Source organism: Lissotriton helveticus, chromosome 11 (genome assembly GCF_964261635.1).
Source record: "Lissotriton helveticus chromosome 11, aLisHel1.1, whole genome shotgun sequence".
NCBI lineage: Eukaryota > Metazoa > Chordata > Amphibia > Caudata > Salamandridae > Lissotriton > Lissotriton helveticus.
Genome location: NC_136072.1, coordinates 834712315 through 834725613, shown reverse-complemented (window position 1 = coordinate 834725613; position 13299 = coordinate 834712315). Strand labels below are relative to the sequence as shown.

Sequence of the window (13299 nt, the reverse complement as noted above, 5' to 3'; positions counted from 1 at the left end):
TCTTCAGTATTTTGGGCAGTGGAGCCCAGCCCCCTTATAAATATATTCTGGCCAACCATACCATCAACACCCTTTTCTCTGCATTAGGTGTATATGAATCTACGAAATGGAATCTTTGCATTCTTGATATCTCTGGCTCCAATAATGTGTGGATGAAAAACTGTTTCTCCCTCTGACAGGCACCCCTCCAACTGTGGGTTACAGGTTGGTTTGCCCTGGTGCCTCCTATCCTCAAAAGAGCCAATCTGATCTCCACTTCCTGTCCGGGGAAGAGGCGTTACTGTAACTTGCCTGGCTTGGGGCTGGCATCTGCGGCCAGCCCTTATTAAAACAAGTTGTGCCAACGTTGTGAATGCCAGAGAACCCATACGACCTAATGATTGACTTGCAGCATCACTTCGAACCTGCCCCACCCCCAAATTGAGATGAGCATATCCCCATCTTTCTCCTAAAATCCACTTTCCCAGTACATAAAGGATGCTTGTGATCCTGGCCTGCCCTGTGGGACCTGTGTGCTAGTCCTCGGGTGAATCAAACTCCGTGGCCATTGGTACTCCCGGATGAGACCAAGCTAGGACACATCTCTGCCCGGTGGACTGCTTTTCTGCTTCCTCAAGGTCTGGCTGGGGAGGTAGAAGCACTGACATCCTGTGCAGCCAGCCTAGAGTCCAGTAATGCCTGCCTAGTCTTCCCAAGTGATTGTGGACTCTGACAAGACTCAAGAGACAGGGAAAGAACAGATCCAGCAGACCGCATGCAATATTGGACCTGAGTGCAGATAAGTAATCCATGATTAGCGACATTAGTATGGTTATCGGTGCTGCACGCGCTCACACACAAACACACACCCCTAAAGAAATTATTTTTCTGTCCCCACGGGACAATGGCCTCGGGTTCACTCCTCTCAGCTACAGTGCTTTGAAGGTGTCTGGAGGCACCAGGCAGACCCAATACTGATTGCATATTTTCCAGTTGGTCTTTTCTGCAGTCTTCTGTAGCAGGAACTTAATGTCCAGGAGTGTCATTTGCCTAAAATATACTAAGGCTGTTGTGCTAGACGGGGTTAGCACATCTTACTACTGTGTACTATTTTCATTCACTGAAATAAAAACTAAACACATTATTAACTGCGATGTCCCAAGCCCATTGAGACGTGCTAGGAATGTCCTTGTCGGAGATGTTCACTGCTTTATATTTTGGTTCCACTGAAAAGCATTGGGGCCCCAACTACTCAAGCGTTTGGACTAGGGATTTTGGGCACTTTGTGATCTGTCTTAAATGCTCTATTTCTCCCCTGTTATATTAAAGATGCATTCCTGTCCTCAGAAATACATCAATGCTAATGAAGTATGGTGATTATTGGGTTCTGTTATATCTGGCTGCAAACCCCCTAAGAGCCTCCTTTAACCTTCATTGCTAGAGCACATCTACCAATCGAGAGTTAATAAGATCTAGGAGTCTTGGTTACCCATTGCAAGCAGCAGTGCCTGAGCTCTGGGACAGTGAGGAGAAATGCCACTACCAAACGCCGATACTGCCCAGTGCCCTCCACCAGATCCAGGCTTGGAGACAGACCCGGCGCGGAGAATACAAGTGTCTCTAACTCTGGTTATGGTTATCCGCCACAAACTTTCAATGTATACGATGTTACAACATTAATCATGTAAGAACATTTCTGTTGGAGCTGCTGACGTGCTATACTATACCAAAGAAATAATGCATGTGGTCGGACTCACTAGTGTCTGATAAAATGTGACCCTAATTTTGTTTTCGTTCATCGTCATCTCCTGTCTTAAATGCCTGGGGCTTGGTGATGCTAACTTTGTTACTGTTCGATTTTAAGGGTGCGGGAGGAGGGGGGTAGTACTCCTGTGTTAACATATGAAGCTTGGCATATCCCCCTCAAAGCCCTACTTTGTTAGCAATTGGTGCCATCTGAGTTGCACGGTGTTAATGGATGGATGTTTCCAATTTGTTTTTGCCTTGGGCTGGGCATTTTCCCCCTTGTGTTAGTGCCTAGTATGGGATGCCTGCATTCTCTGGGTCTTTTCAGCTGAATGCTCCCACTGCATTAGTATCTGGGACTTAATATCCCTCTGCTTCACCGCCCACCTGTGCTTAGTGTTGCAGCAGTAATCAAGGGCTGGCTTGCTTTGATAGATCTGCTCGTACTTTGCCTTGCTTTGTGTTCTTGTGTATTGTCAATACCTCGAATTTCTTTCCCCATCTTTGCAGAGCCCTGGAGTCTGGACGGTACACAATCAGCCGTTCTAAAGTCCACCTGATGTCGCCGATCACCCGGCCAGACAAAGTCATCTGTGTGGGGATGAACTATGTGGATCACTGCCTGGAGCAGAACGTGGCCATCCCTAAGGAGCCGATTATCTTCAGCAAATTCCCTAGCTCCATCGTGGGACCAAGCGATGAGATACAACTGCCGGCAGAGAGTCAGGTATGACAAAACCAGCCATCATGCCACTTGCTCAGAACCATATATGAAATAAACCACCCATCGTGCCTCCCCTTATAGCCGTGCATGAAATAAACCAGCCATCATGCCCTGCTTATAGCCTTTGTTGACATACACCACTCATAATGGCCCCTGTTTATAGCCTTGTGCTGGCATACACCACTTATAATGCCCCCTGTTTATAGCCTTGTGTTGGCATAAACCACTCATAATGCCACCTGCTTATAGCTATGCATGAAATAAGCCACCCATCATGCCCCGCTTATAGCCTTGTGTTAGCATAAACCGCTCATAATGCCCCCTGTTTATATCCTTGTGTTAGCATAAACCGCTCATAATGCCCCCGTTTATATCCTTGTGTTAGCATAAACCGCTCATAATGCCCCCTGTTTATATCCTTGTGTTAGCATAAACCGCTCATAATGCCCCCCGTTTATATCCTTGTGTTAGCATAAACCGCTCATAATGCCCCCCGTTTATATCCTTGTGTTAGCATAAACCGCTCATAATGCCCCCTGTTTATATCCTTGTGTTGGCATAAACCACTCATAATGCCCCTTGCTTATAGCTATGCATGAAATAAGCCACCCATCATGCCCCCGCTTATAGCCTTGTGTTAGCATAAACCGCTCATAATGCCCCCGTTTATATCCTTGTGTTAGCATAAACCGCTCATAATGCCCCCTGTTTATATCCTTGTGTTTGCATAAACCACTCATAATGCCCCTTGCTTATAGCTATGCATGAAATAAACCACCCATCATGCCCCCGCTTATAGTCTTTCATTACATAAACCACCCAACATGACCCTGCTTATAACCAGGAGTTAAGTAAACCACCCATCGTACCCCCTGCAGATAGCCAGAGGTGATGTAAACCTGCCTCCCTCCTACTGACCCCACGGAGAAAAATGCATGTCCCCCTTGCCTTGGTGCATACAACCATCTGCCTCTTCCTAACAAAACTAGGCAGGCAGATGCACGCCTGGACACTTGGGGCCTGCTGTACAAAAGCAGTTTTCACATGCAAATCCTGCGACTACAAAATGTGCACGTTTTGCGACTACAAAAGCCAAAGTCGCAATGTACAAAAGTTATATTATGAGTTACAATGTACAATATGCAGCTTATTTCGATTTGCAGTGAAGTTGAAGCATGAAAACACGTACCCCACTACTTGGAATTTGAGAGGTTATCTATCAGTGGTTTGGTTTGCGAAGCACGGACTGGATGCAAATACTTGAACCGGATGGTGTCTATTCACAACAAGGAAGATTTCAATGAGGTTCAGCTTCCACTTTGGGAATATGGGTCCAGCCTTTTGTTTTTGGGGATAATACTTTGGGTGCATGCCCCTCCCGATGCCCTTGACATAATTGGAGTTTATTATTATTTTTAATGTCGAACCCTGTCCTTCAGAGGAATCTGGTGTGCAATACTGAAAAATTGGGAAAAAAAAGGCTTTTTGCCAATGCGACAACTTTATTTTTTTCCAGTGGTTCTTTATTGAAGTTTTAAGTATACATGCTGCTGCAGCAGACAGACAGAAGCATTACGGAAGTATATTCATTAATCAAAGACCATATATACGAGGCTTCAATAGTGAATATTTTCACAACACATATATGTTTTTTGTTCTCTGTTTGTGAGACCATGATCTGCAACATTTATGGTATGGTTGCAGAGCATCTGAAACCTAAGTGTATCAACGGCATTTAGTTTGGTGTTCGCACACTAGACCACTGGTTAAAAAACAAAGAAAGAAAATATTTGTTTTCCCAACAGGCGTGGCGACATGATATAGTGTAAGTTTGAAACCTGCATGGTATCTGTTGTGAAGGAGGCAGGTTTGCTCCATATTTCTAAGGAGTTTATGAGGTAGGGGACTCGCTCATGCTCTGAGGTGGAGGAGTAGTGGTTATATTACTAGGTTCATGGGAGTATAGGGGATAGCTCAAGGTGGTAGGACCCATGGTTTATCTCCAGTACATCACAACCCCTTGTATATATGCGGTGACGTGGAGGGGACAACCCATGTCTGCTGGCCCAAGGAGATGGGGGGGATAGGGGAGGACACAGGCCTTCACGGAAACCTGTTGTCTGTATATTTCTTTTAGGTATGTATGGAGGGGACAGAAAAGTGTATTCACCTGAGGGGTGGAGTTGGCAAAGGTGGGCATACCTCTTAGTCTTTCTAAGTTTTCCAGTTGATTTTCCCACCAAAAGTGGGAGTTTAAACTAGGAGCTGCCATTAGATGCTAGCAGAAGAGGCTGAGGGTTGCATTGCAAAGGTGGCAGGCCTTTGAAGCTTCCCCTTCGAGCACTGTGCCCATCCTGGGGGAGTAGGTGTGACACCTCCACCAAGGATGTGCATTGTTTCTGGTCTCGGAGAGCAGATGCTGTCCACCCAGGGGTCCAGAAACATGTCTGTGTGTGGCAGGCTGCCTAAAGTCAGTCAGTGACCACCCCAGGGTTGTTAGTTTTCAGGGGCACCTCTGAGGTGAAACAAAACAAAGAGGGAGTGGAGAGATTGTGGATTCGGTCTCCCTGGCCGTACTATGTATACACAAAAGGAATCCACAGTGTTTTTAGTATTTGGTGCGGAGCCGCGGATGGGATGGTTGGGTCTTGAAAATCTCCTTGACTTGTTGCTCAATGAGCACCAGATCCCTCAGTACATCAGGTTCATGTCACAATTCAAGGACTGGTAAAAAGTCCTCATTGTAGGAACATCGAGTTCGATTAATCACATTTAATATTTTTACCTATTTAGACATAGAGTACGGGCAATTTAACCCCTTGTTTTCTGATCTGAGTAAGGTGGGGATCGTTGCACCCCATCCTGAAGAAGAAGCCTAGCTTCGAAACATGTCGCTGCACTAGTGAGGTAATGTACATTATGTACAAAGTACCTCCTCCACTACCCTTTTAACAATACCAGCATGGAGACAGAATAAAATATACTCCAACACTCATATGCCAGGTATTTTTTAGAGACACTTACACGTTATTTCATCCCTGACCCCACCACTCACATATTGTCCAATACCCGCATGCACCACACATAGAGTTTCACAGCAAGTGCTCCAACATAGACGCTGGTTAGTAACACGCCGCATTCCGTAGAGGGATGCGAAGACCCCTATGATGAAGCATGACATCAAGGGTCCTTTTGGTGTGTGAGGGGTATTAAAGAACACTGTGTGCTCCCCACCACTGTAGGGACCGCACCTCTGAGGTGCCCTCATGATACATGGTTTAATAAATCTTGCACTGGCATCAGTGGGGATTGATTACAAGGAGTTGTTTGGTACCAAACACTCCTAGTGTCGGTGTAGCCATCATGGTGCTGGGGAGCTTGAGTTGTCGAGTTTCCAGCTCATGTACTCCTTATGGCTTCCCTGGCACTGACAGACAATCCTCATGGGAACAGTCCAGCCCAAACTGCCAGGCCAGGTCCTCCATGGAGAGGAAACAAGCATTCTGCGACCGGTTTCAGGGTTTCACCCCTCATAAGCCTGGCTAGCTTGAATCCAGTGCGATACAAAAGGGGATGATGGACGGAGCGTTTGAGCAAATCTAACACTCACCCCCAGTCAACTGATCTGGGTTTAATCCATCACCATTCTTTAGCTCACTCGGCCACCCCAGTTCAGACATGGCAATATGCAAATCAGTCTGACCCTGTGCCTCATGGGAACAGTCCAGCCCGAACTGCCATGCCATGTCTTCCCTGGACCGGAAACAAGCATCCTGGGACCGGTTTCGGATTCATAATCCTCATCAGCCAGGCTATCTTGAATCCAGTGGCCAAGTGAGCAAGGGACTCGCGTCTGAGCATACCCTGCCACACTTAGGGCGAACAAAGCGATACAAAAGGGGATGATGGACGGAGCGTTTGAGCAAATCAAACACTCACCCCCAGTCAACTGATCTGGGTTTAATCCATCACCATTCATTAGCTCACTCGGCCACCCCAGTTCAGACATGGCAATATGCAAATCAGTCGTACCCTGTGCCTCATGGGAACAGTCCAGCCCAAACTGCCATGCCATGTCTTCCCTGGACCGGAAACAAGCATCCTGGGACCGGTTTCGGATTCATAATCCTCATCAGCAAGGCTATTTTGAATCCAGTAGCCAAGTGAGCAAGGGACTCACGTCTGAGCATACCCTGCCACACTTAGGGCGAACAAAGCGATACAAAAGGGGATGATGGACGGAGTGTTTGAGCAAATCAAACACTCACCCCCAGTCAACTGATCTGGGTTTAATCCATCACCATTCTTTAGCTCGCTCTGCCACCCCAGTTCAGACATGGCAATATGCAAATCAGTCTGACCCTGTGCCTCATGGGAACAGTCCAGCCCAAACTGCCATGCCATGTCTTCCCTGGACCGGAAACAAGCATCCTGGGACCGGTTTCGGATTCATAATCCTCATCAGCCAGGCTATTTTGAATCCAGTAGCCAAGTGAGCAAGGGACTCACGTCTGAGCATACCCTGCCACACTTAGGGCGAACAAAGCGATACAAAAGGGGATGATGGACGGAGCGTTTGAGCAAATCAAACACTCACCCCCAGTCAACTGATCACGGTTTAATCCATCACCATTCTTTAGCTCACTCGGCCACCCCAAACTTCCTGTATTGGTGGGAAAACTATTTAGCTTGCATCAGTAGCCCCAAGGACTGTATGTGGTGCAGGCATTGTTGAAACTCTCTAGTGCCGGCTCAGCCTTCTCTCTGAAGACCATGAAGTCATTTAAGGGCATGTCTATTAAGGATGCCTGCACGTCCCCAGTAATCCCGGTTGATTGCATTCAGGCTTGCATTCGGAGCACAACACTGGTGCTAGCAGCTCTGCCAATGCAGAATGTGGTGGCCACAGAGGCCCAGAGAACATACTTGGCTGCATCCTGTCCATCCTGTACTGTTTGGGCTAAGAAGGCCCTCAAATCCTCCGGGAAGGCAAGCAAAATAGCACTGGCCATAGGGCATGGGTGTACCTCCCCAGAAGAACAAATCCGATAATGGATCCTAGTGCCAGACTAGGCAAGAAATGCAGCCTCTGCCTGAAAGCATCAATCCTTTTCAACTATCTGTCTAGAGGGTTAGTCAGGAAAGAAGTCGGTTTACCCTTTTGTTGTTGAAGCTTGAACAATCAAGTTTGTTGGTGTACAGTGCTTGTTGAGAAAATCCAGATCACCAGGAGCAGATTTGTCTCGCCTAGCCACAGCTCAACTCTCTGGTGGCCATGAGCACAGCTTAGACTACATAGCCATGAGAGTATCAATAAGAGGTTTATTAATTGGGAGAATGGGCTCAGATGAGGCTGGCCTTGGTTAAGAAAATTGCATTCAGCACATTTGTTTCCATTTCTACGTCTCAGCTGTCCTACAAACTACCACTGTGAACCAAGCGCTTTCTTCCATTTGTGGTGTAGGTGGTGAGTGTAGCTCTATCTTAGGGGATGGGCTAGGCCACTAGCATTTTGTAAATCATCAGAAAATGAATTTTCAACATAATGAGGGGGAGTAACCTGTACCCTTCATCATCTTCAGTCTTAAGGATCCAGGGGTGCTCTTGCACTGGATCTGAATCGGAACCGAAGGTAGCGTTAATTCTCTGCTGATACCAGCATTGAGGCAGAGGCATCGGATTAGAGTCTGCTTGAATAACCACTAGTGGCTCTTTCGTGATTTCACAGAGCGACACAGACCTCGATCTGCCTGAAGTTAGTTCAGGATCAGAAACCGGCATTTAAGATTAGATCATTGGCCAGTGCAGGTGGAGTCAATATCCGCACTGGGACAGAGGGCGCAGGGTTGGACTGGTGTACCAGAGTGGTAGTCAGTGCTAGAATCAGCACAGGCCTAGTAGTGGGCCTTGAGGGGGCAAAGGGCAGGTTGGAGGTGGACCTGTAAGTCAGAATGCTGACCCTGTTGCATAATCTAGGGCTCTGACCTACTTCTACAAGGTTTGGATTTCTTGTATATGGGTTTCTGAACTTAGTTTAGTGCAACAACAATTGAGGGTGAAAGTCCAGGTCATTGTAGCGCCACTCAACCCCACTTGGCTTACTTGTCGTTGTGGTGTCCATGCTTTCTAGGTTACTAACAGTCCCATAAAGGAATGAGGTACGCAGTGGTAATTCAAACTCAATTGTTTTCTTTAAAGCAGCACTCGCAGGCATTGTATTAAGAGAAGACACCATAAATCTTTAAAAATGTTTATTTCAACAGTTCCATCCTGTTGCTGAGTGCATGAGTAATAACCACACAGAATATAATTAGAACAGCACTAATCCAGGTCACTAACAGTGAGAATAACATGAAAATGTCTACAATGATTGGGATGTTCCTAGCGGCTTAACACCATAAAGACTACTAATATGCGCTACACTAGGGCAGCATGGAGTAGCTATCTTGCATCTAGAGTTTCTTGGGATTCAGCGCACTGCATACTTTTTCATAGCAGAGAAGCAATGGTTATCAAACTTTGGCAGGGAGAGTGTTCCCTCGGAAGGAAAGTGTACATCATCTGGGGTCAGATGCTCTCCGATCAATATCAGCTCTCAGCATAGGGATGGATGCAGTGGTACAGCAGTCTGGCAGGACCTTATGCGAAAACCTTAAGCGAAGAACTCTCTAAATCAGTGGTGAATTCATAAGGTTGACCACCGACTTTTACCCTACATTGGAGGACTTTTCATTTAGTCCAAGACATAACCGGTATGAACCATCATGATAAAATTAACATCAACCCAGGTTATATGTTAATTTTGCACATTCACTGTCAGACATTCAAATGCAGACTTCAGGGAACTTGAAGCTGACTTGCGTTGCCTTAGTTGTTTGTAAAGTCATTGTTTGCATGATTTGGCACTTTCACAAATTGTGAGTAAAATAATGACATGCGGCATATGGTCCAAAGACAGACAAGTTAACGTAACATGCTAAAAATAGAGTTTAACTTTGGAATCTTTACAACAAACTATGTGGGTTCTGAAGTTACACCCGAGGAAGCCTGAACCTCAGCATGGGTTCGACAACGGAGTGGGAAACTCTGGGTGCGCGGGGACCATTTGTGAGATCAGCTCAACTTCAGGAGACAACGGAGGAATGAGATCTTTACCACGATGACCTTACTAAACGTTTTGCTAGATTTCGAGTGGTGACATTGTTTGAAATCACTTGGAATTCTTATGCTTGTGTTTAGATTTCGACTTGGACTTGCAACAAGTCTTCGAGCTGGAAGTCTACTTCTTGTGGGACTGGCTGTGACTGCGATTAGGTCCACGACACAGAGTGGAAACAGAATCTATTCTTCGACGTTGACCTCCTGCTATGTTTTGCAATATATCCCAAAAAGCTTTCGGTGCATAAGGGCACACATTTTTCATGATTTATAAGTTGTGACTGGAGCCCAAGCACTACAGACCCTCCTCGTGCAGGTCAGTGAGTGACATGTACTTCCTGCAGTCTCAGCACGGCTTGAATCCTGTTGTTTTCAGTGGAGGCACTGGAACCTAGCACACTGCAGAGTTAATTTCGGAGTTGCTAGAAGACTGACTAGTTGGGAATGGAGCTCCAGATCCGCCTACAAGGGTGCAAAAAGAAAGCACCACCTGCAGGAATGTGCGAGCATTGTTGAAAAGTTCTCTAGATTCAGTCTGGCACCTGGAGGTGTCCTAGACTCTAGGTAATTGCAAGTGTTTTGCGACCGAAAAACATTTGTGCATGGTTTTGAGACTCGCTATTTGGAAGGGAATGCCCCTTCCAAATAGCAGGTTGCAAAACCTATTTAGCGAGTCACAAACAAATTGCGTCTCGCGAAATAGTCTATTTACATGGCCAAATAGGTTTTTGCATGCGCAAATGGGTTCACAAACCCATTCGCGCATATAAAAACGGATCGTACATCTGGCCCTTAGTATTTTATATTGAAGGAACAGCCCCTCTGTCACATGGATTTCATTTGTTTTATAGCATCTCTCATACCATTGTAGGATGTCAGAGCACTTTACATCACACACATATAGAGACATTGAATCATACATGTAAATCAGTGTGTATATAAAATGTTACATAAGGTAAAGGGGACTACAAAGATTACCTGTCATTCATACTGGTAGGCATTTTTAAAGAGTGCTTGGTCTGGAAAAGAACAAACTCGGGATTCAGAACATAACACATTGGCTAGTAACATTAAACATGTATTTCCGCCCAAATAAATCTTTTTAGCAGCATCAGGATAATAAATAACTAGGAAAAAACATAAGTTACTAACTGGTACCAAGCAGTTTGCAAGCAGCTCTTTGTTGACAGTTTATAGGCCCCTCTGCTAGATTACGATTGCCACTTATGAAGTGCACAGTAACAAAATAATCTCTGTGACAAAAGCAGTAACCACGAACCTATGCACATAAAATACTGCTTTTCTTAAATGCATGTTACACGTTCTTTGCAGTAGGCACATTAACCCTCTGTGCCACATTAGTTAAGTCAAAGCTGCCACTGAACAAAACTCGCCTTGCTCTCCAGGAGGTACATTAATCACTGGAATTATCTTGACACTTTTATTGTTGCTGGAAAGCTTCTAATTACACAAGAAAGTTTTCTGTGCTTTTAAAACTGCTGCCTACGGACCCCCTGGGAATGTGTCACGGACCCCTGGGGGTCCGCGGACCACAGTTTGGGAAACACTGTCCTAGAGGACAGGAATCTGCAGTTAAAACGATCTTTCAGAATGGAAGGGATTCTGCAAATTCTACCAAATGCCATTCTTGCATTATGGCGGAATAGTAAATCGGGCATAGAGCAACTATGGCAAATATGAACATGTTCCCAAATAATAACATCAGAACTACCACTCAACAATACTTCTAGTAAAACCCCAATAGCTCCCTTCTGCAAATTTTCCAACCTGGAACCGAAAACGTTGATTGGGAAGGTGGGGTCTGTGAGGATCGCTCTCGAGTGACCATTTTGCAAAGCAACCACTCTACTAAGGAGGGAATGTTTGTGCCCGCCTTCTACATATTAAGCCGGGTTTGTTCACATGGTAGGTCTGTGAGGGGCACAAGGAGAAAGGCCGTCGGGCAGGATACAGAATACCAGAGCAGGTACATTTTAGAAGCTAAAGGTGCAGACGCAATTTTTGTAACCCTACATAATAGCAGCAGCGGCCTTTGCAGGTAAGCGCGGTGGACCGGGGAGGATAGGGGTGGAGGGGGGGGTGTGGATGTCGATAGACGATGGAATATGGAAAATTAGGTAAATAAATTAGGCCTGGGCGGTAAATTCCGTTCCGCTCCCGTAAGTTGGGTAATTTCGCGTTCCACGGAGAACGCAAAATTGCCCAAAATTCTGCGTTCAGCGACTTTGCGAAAAATTTTGCTTATTCGCGTTGTCAAAGTGTGTGTTCGCAAGATATTTCCCCTCGAGCACACAAACAGCGATTGCAAACAATAAAAAAGCATGGAAAACAAGCAATTCTGCGTGTTCGCGGAATTTATATTTGCTTGCGGACATTTTTTACCATTTCGTGGAGATTTGCGTAACGCAAGTACGCAAATTCCGCCCACCCCTAATCCTATTCCGTCGTCTGTTCACATCCTCCCCGTCCACCTTTCTTACCTTCACCTGCCGCTGCTGCATATTTGCCTTCCTTTATTTGAACAATATTGCGAAAGGTTAAGTAAATTGCTTTTTAACTCTGCAGAGCTGCCAGTCTAAATTGAAGACAATACACTAATTTCTTCTTTAAGCTGCGGGCGCCATCTCTAGAAATTTGGACGAGTTATAGATTCCGCAATACAGATTTGGTTGTGTTCTTGAAACTTCCACTTGAGGTCACTGTTGCTTTTCAAACAGACTATAATTTTTCCAGCACTAAACCGCCAGTACACCTTTATCTGAGTACAGATTTTTCGATTTCTGGAGTCCACGAAGGTTCCGAGAACCGTTTCTGAAAAGTTGCGTTAGGCACAGCTTTCCAGGACTGTTTAATATAATGTGAATTCCCATTGTGAGCCATGTTAGTGTACATAATTATGTGTGGAATACAACTGCAGTCACACTTTTTCTTTTTTCTCAGGAGAAATATTTTTTTAATGGAAACTAGTCCTTTAAACCCCACCCAATTTTAAGGGTGTGCCCACCCCATTTTCGCCTGAAGAACGTATTTAGTCCTGCCCTTGACAGGAGTAAATCTACGATTATTTCCAGTGTGGGAATGGGCTACTAAAAAGTATGTGAATGTCTTCAAACTCTTAAATGTCCAGAGTATATTGCCATAGCACATAAAAGTGGATTTACATCTGTATAAAAACTTGCTTGGAAGGTAATCTTGAGAGGAGCTTCAAATGAGAAAAAAGAAGGGCCAGTACTCATCGATTTATTTGGGTGTCCCTTGATGGGCACTGGGCATGACTGTGAGGGAGGTAGTTACCAATATAAACATTTTCTTGGTGTCGGTTAAAATTGGGTTTCTGGTTGGCAGAGGTATGCACCCTGTCCAAGCATAAATCAGAATCCTAGTCAGGTTAAGTCCCAAGCACACCCTGTACTCACCCTCTGGGAGCTTGGCACTGAGCAGTCAGGCTTAACTTAAAATGCAATGTGTAAAGTATTTGTGCAATACATCAGACCGTAAAACAGTGAAAACATCAAACAAAAAGATTCCACACAAAGTTAGAAACAGCTCTTAATTTAATAAATGAAATAAGACCAAAAGAACAACTATCCAATGAGTAGATGTCCAGATATGAATTTCTGAAGAATAAATCCAAATAGCACTTGAAAGCAATAAGCACCTATTTGGGATAG

General features: G+C 45.2%; 1 protein-coding gene across 3 annotated transcripts in view; it reads left to right on the top strand.

Annotated features, from left to right (window-relative positions):
* LOC144792141 (oxaloacetate tautomerase fahd2, mitochondrial-like) overlaps nucleotides 1–13299 on the top strand; it is a 104955-nt gene that overhangs the window by 31449 nt on the left and 60207 nt on the right. For all 3 annotated transcript variants that reach the window (XM_078667019.1, XM_078667020.1, XM_078667018.1), the window contains exon 3: nucleotides 2236–2452. In XM_078667019.1, coding sequence (XP_078523145.1) covers nucleotides 2236–2452 — 217 coding nt within the window. The remainder of the gene's footprint in view (nucleotides 1–2235; nucleotides 2453–13299) is intronic.